The 5,587-nt window shown below is 46.0% G+C and overlaps 1 protein-coding gene across 1 annotated transcript; it reads left to right on the top strand.

The window, feature by feature from the left end:
- Positions 1–1,414: 1,414 nt before the first annotated feature.
- LOC123115224 (vegetative cell wall protein gp1) lies at positions 1,415–5,135 on the top strand (the record flags this gene model as incomplete). Its single annotated transcript, XM_044536446.1, has 2 exons — positions 1,415–1,893; positions 2,337–5,135. Coding segments are annotated over 2 exons (810 nt in total), but the record flags the coding sequence as incomplete, so codon positions are not given.
- Positions 5,136–5,587: the final 452 nt, after the last annotated feature.

Genomic DNA, 5,587 nt, shown 5'->3' with positions numbered 1-5,587 from the left:
TGCGGACCCGGATAATAGCATGATAATCATTGAGAGAAGTATCTAGGGATTCCCCTGCGCGTTCGAGCCGTCTCCCGCCGTGGTGAGTCCGTCCCTTCATATGTTCGGTCGCCAGGTCGCCTGATGATGACCTAGGCCAAAAAGGTGAAACCTGAAAAGAAAATGCAAAAATATTTGCGTGTCCCCGAGCGATTGACCCGTATTGTGGGACACCACCTGGTTGTGCCGCCGTTCATTGCCAAAAATATTAGTGAAGCTGAGCTATCGTGCTGCGAGATAGTTCGGACTCTTTTGTCAGTGTCCGGGAGCTTAGCTGTCGAATTAATGTCCGACAGCAAGAGACCACTCCGTTCTTATGCCGTTAGGGCCGCATCGTGCTCTTCGGTATGGTGGGGGCGTTCGGTGTTTCCATTGGCTGTTATAGCGCCATGTGGGCCAGGCATCTTGAGCTTAAGGGAATCGTAGTGCAGCGCCGCATTAAATCGGACAAGTGCGGCTCATCCAAGCAGTGTGTGATAGTCACTGGGGAAAGGGACGATGTCGAAGATTAACTCTTCGCTTCTGAAATTCTTTGGGGATCCGAAGACCACCTCCAGTGTGATTGAGCCTATACTGCACGCCTCTGCGCCTGGTATTACACCTTTAAAGGTGGTTTTAGTGGGTTTGATCCTTGAAGGATCTATGCCCATCATGTGCATTGTATCCTGATAAAGCAGGTTCAGGCTACTGCCTCCATCTATCAGGACTCACGTGAGGCGAAATTCGTCGATTATTGGGTCGAGGACCAGTGCGGCTGAGCCGCCTTGATGGGTGTTGGTTGGATTATCTTTGCTATCAAAGGTGATTGAGCCTGACGACCATGGGCTGTACTTTGGGATGACTGGCTCCATCATGTAAACGTCCCCGAGTACACGCCTCTGCTCCCGCTTGGGAATGTGGGTGGCGTATATCATATTCATCGTTTTAATTTATGGAGGGAACTTCTGTTGCCCTCATGTCTTTGGTGATCGGGGCTCCTCATCATCGTCATCGCTTTGCGACCCCCTCTCCTTGCTGTCAGCATTTGACTTGCCGGCCTGTTTGAAGACCCAGCATTCTCTGTTGGTATGGTTAGCTGGTGTTCCTGGGGTGCCGTGAATTTGGCATGAACGGTCGAGTATGCGATCTAAATTGGACATGCCCGGATTGTTTCTTTTGAATGGTTGTGATCATGAATCTTTCATCCACGCGCAACCTTTTCTTCGGGCCTCGTCTCGTTACCGAAGTTTGGCTAGATCCGGAGGGCTAAAAGAAGAAAGAAGAGTTAATATATATACATACCAAAACAATTAATGCATCAATTAGCTAGTCAGCACAAGCTTAATTAATATATATATAGGAGTGATCGGACTAATCTAAAACTAACATACCCCAACCCCATCCCCCCACCGTCGCCACAACCACGGGCGCCACCGCCGACCACCTCCCCCAGCACGCCTCCTCCGGCCACCTCCCCCGCGCGCCTTCGTCGGTCCCTGCCCAGTGGGCCGCCGCCGCCTTCCTCCCCCAGCGCGCCTCCGCCGGCCCCTCCCCCACGCGCCTCCGTCGGCCCCTGCCCAATGCGCAGTCGCCGCCCTCCTCCCCAAGCGCGCCTCCGCCAGCCCCTCCCCTAGTGCGCCGCAGCCGCCCCCTCCCCAGCGCCGGCGCGCCGTATTCCCAGCGACCCGCAACCCAGGCGTGCCGCATCCCCAGCGACCTGCAACCCCGGCGCACCACATCCCCGGCGACCCCTAGCCCCAGCGCGCCCCATCCCCGGTGCCTCCGATCCCCACCCGCCACCGTCGCTCCTCCGGTCCGGCGAGACCAGCACTGCCCTCGACTCTACAACACATCTCCGCTCCCATCGCATCTCAGGTCAGCTCCGCAGGCCTCCCTCCTTATGTCGTTCCTCCCAGCCCCCTCATCTCTTTCGAGGTGCTCCGCTCGCTGCCTCGTACTAGACCTTCCCGCTCCTCCACCCCTGTATCGCCACTCCCTCCTGCTGTCCTCACCCACAAGCTCGGTCCCTTGATAGAAATTGTTGTATCCTACCGGTGCTGCTTCTCCAACGAGGTCATTGTGTTGCATATGCGCTGGAAAAGAACATCGACTCTGGTTTTGTTTCCCTTAACAATCGGTAAGACATGAAATTCTTCAGTGCTAGCTCGATGAAAGAAACAACAGCAGTTCACTAATCTAAAAAAATCACATTTTTGGACGCACTCCAAGTGTTTGCTACAATGTCTCAGTGCACTGGACTACTAGCTTTTCTCTGTTCATCATTTATTTGTAGCTAACTTGTGCTTGAAAATTGCTAGAGACGGCATGCTCCACTTGGCTTCAACTGCACCGCGGGCCTGCTCCACTTGGCTTCCACAGCGCCACCGGCAGACAAGCCTGGATGCCGTCGTCCGAACTGCCGCACCACCCAGCCGCAACGCTCCTCCAGCCACCATCCGGCGGCGCGCGGTGCTCCAAGTATGTCCTGTGGATGCCTCCTCCTCTTGCCTAGTCCCTGCGAAGCGCACGGCCGTCTCCCTTCTGCCCCATCCGTCCAGGTATGGTACTCACACCAGTTCAAGTAGTGATGTTGCGACAAGTACAGCTCCTCCCCTGTCAAGCTTAGTGAGCCAAAAAGGAGCATCTTGATGGATGATCGCTAGCTCGCTTCATCATCGGCTGAAATGCGTATGTATATGACTCGTCCTATGTTTAGCAAGTTGCTGCCAGATGCCTATTCAATTCTCTACTGGTTTGATGTCTAAAACCTTTTGTATAGTTTGTGCTTTTGCTTTTTGGATGCCTTTTTTTCGAAATGAAAATTACAGTTGAAGGAAGATTGAGGTTTAAAGTTCACAGACATTTTGAATAAAAGTTTTGATAGTGTAGTAGCAGAAAAACATAGGGGCAGGTCTTGTAGTTTTGAACTTTTGGATGTGTATGTCAATTTTCAGTCAAGTAGCTTTTCAAATCAAAATGATGTACCTTTAGTAGCTATATTGCTCAGTTCATGTGCAACGATTGGAGGAGTTCGAAAAATCAGAACTCGTCCATTTCCATAAAATTCTAAGTTTCATGTGTGTGCTGCTACAAATCTGAAATATTTTTCCAACCATACTAGTACTGATGCAATCACCTAAAAAAGTTGAAGAAAAAATTGAAGAAAAATTATGTAAGTTTGGTGTGTGTGCTGCTACAAATCTAAACTTCTTGTCTAGTCTACAAATCTAAGTTCGGTGTCAACATTGCACGTCTGCAGTTTGATGTGATTTGGTTGGGTAGGAAGGGAGAATCAGTAGGGACAGTACGGGGATGGCCAACGATAAACCTGCTGCTGACATTCTCTATAGAGATTTTATGCCAGCAAGGTGTTTGTGTTAAAATGTCTGAAAAGCGAAAAAAATCACCGTTGAATTCTATTTTGTGCTGAGCATTTCTCTGAACATAAGGTGTCTTCCCCAAATTGTTCTGGTTGACCTGATGCTTGCAGCCCAGTAGGACTTATTCTGATGCTCTGGTTGACCTTATGCTTGCAGCTGAGTGTACTTATTCTGATACTCTAGTTGACCTTATGCTTGCAGCCGAGTTGGACTTCCTCCTATTCAAATGCTTGCAACTTTCAATTATGTTTTGTTCTAGAGCTACTTGCTGTAAAGTAGTATATGTGCTAGGATTTCAGTACAGCTTCCAAAATAAAATGTGGTTCAAGTTCTCAAATTGTTTAGAAGAAGATAGGACAGGAAGTCTTGAATGGAAAGCTCATATGAGTGTGAATGGTTTGAGTAAATTGTTGAAGATTAGATAGGAGTGAAAAAACAAAAGGTATATAAGTGATGCTAAAAACTGGGATGTAAAATTTAACATTCTATTATTTCTGTTCTTTTATTTTCTTTTAGTTTTGTTGTCTGAATTTGTGGATATATGTGCAGGCCCCAATATTTATTTCTTCAGTTCTCTTTCGCCGTTAGGTCGCACCCTTTTCCTTCTGCAGGTCACCACCTCCTGCTTCTGCAGGCCGTGCCACATCCCCCCATTCCCGCAGCGGACATGCCGTTCACCGCCGGCACCATAGTCCGTTCAGTACCGACAGCCGAGGCTGTTCAACAATGCAACGACGAGGTCTGGTCTTCCCCTTCCTCTTTACATGTAGTATATTCTACAAAATATGAGACGCTCTCAACTGAGTAAAGAGTGTGTCATGCAAGTTCAGGTATTACTGTTGCACGAGTTCAAAAATCTCAACAAACCAAGCTCAAACCAAATTTCAGGAATTGTTTCCTTCATAAATTAGTTTTCTTTTTGGTTAATTTGTTGTTCTAGACAGTATAGATGTATTACTGAAGTAGTTCCATAAAATGTCATTGTGTTAAAAGATGCACAAACTATTGTGTTTTTTGGTACCTCACGGCAGTGTGTAGCCCTTGTATGCCTTCTAAATACCGATGCACGTTGTTCTTTGGTACTTGCCTCCAGTACTAGTTTGGAAGGCCAGGAAGTTCTACTTCTGGCATAAGCCAACGGAGTATCGGTCGAAGGTCCTATTTGTTCCTCCACTGCCCCGGTGCACTCACCATCGAGCCTATCCATGCACAGCTCTAGTATTGATGAGCTTCAGGCTTGTCGTTGTTCATGCAGATTAATTCTTTGTTAATTGCTATTGCACATTCAGTAGATGTAGCCTTTGTCTTCTCAGTGAAGTTTTATTGTGAAGATTTTTTAATGCACACCGAAACCAGATTGTCTGCTGCTACATGCGCATCATATGCGTATTTTTCCATCGAGAAACCCCATCATATGTAAATGTCTTCTAACTCTAGATTTTGATGATGCAAAGTTGTATCCGTGTACACATTTTTTATTTCTATTGCTCTTGGTTCAAATGACCAATTGCTATAAGTTCCTATGTGTGTTAGAGAACAATAGTGTTTGGCCGGGTCAAGCTTTGCACTAGTGGAAATTTTTTTGTACCCTTGTGCGAAAGCACTTTATTTTCTGATGATTGTTATTATTGTCATGTGGGTGTGGTTGAACATTTGCTGTGCAGGAAATAGGCCTGTGATTTTTGTTTTGCGGTGTGTGCTATGGATAATATGAAAATGTGCAGTCGGTGTGGTGTATATGTCATTCATCTATGAAAATGTGTAGCTGTTGTGGTGTATATATCATTCATGTACATGTATTATATGTGCGGAAAATTTTCTGTCTATGATGATATGATTGTTACTTCTTCAAAGAAGGTATACATGACCGTTTGCTGTGCATGCAAGAATGAAAGAAATGGTTTACATAAAAAACAATTAATCAGTACAAATTAAAAACAATGATCAGTTCAAAATGAAAAAAAATGGTTAGTTTGAATTTAAAAATCAGTTTGAAGTAAAAGCCATGATTAGATTGAATTCTAAAAAATGAATGATCAGTTCAAATTAAAGAGAATAATCAGTTTGGGTTAAAAAAGTTGGGTGAATGTCCTACTATTTGCTAGCTTTGGCATTGTAAAAGCACAACAAGTTCATAACTAAAAAAAGTTGTAAGTTCAACATGACATCCCAGATGAGGTTGGGAAAAA

This window comes from Triticum aestivum, chromosome 5B (assembly GCF_018294505.1).
Source record: "Triticum aestivum cultivar Chinese Spring chromosome 5B, IWGSC CS RefSeq v2.1, whole genome shotgun sequence".
NCBI lineage: Eukaryota > Viridiplantae > Streptophyta > Magnoliopsida > Poales > Poaceae > Triticum > Triticum aestivum.
This window is presented reverse-complemented; position numbering and strand designations above follow the sequence as displayed.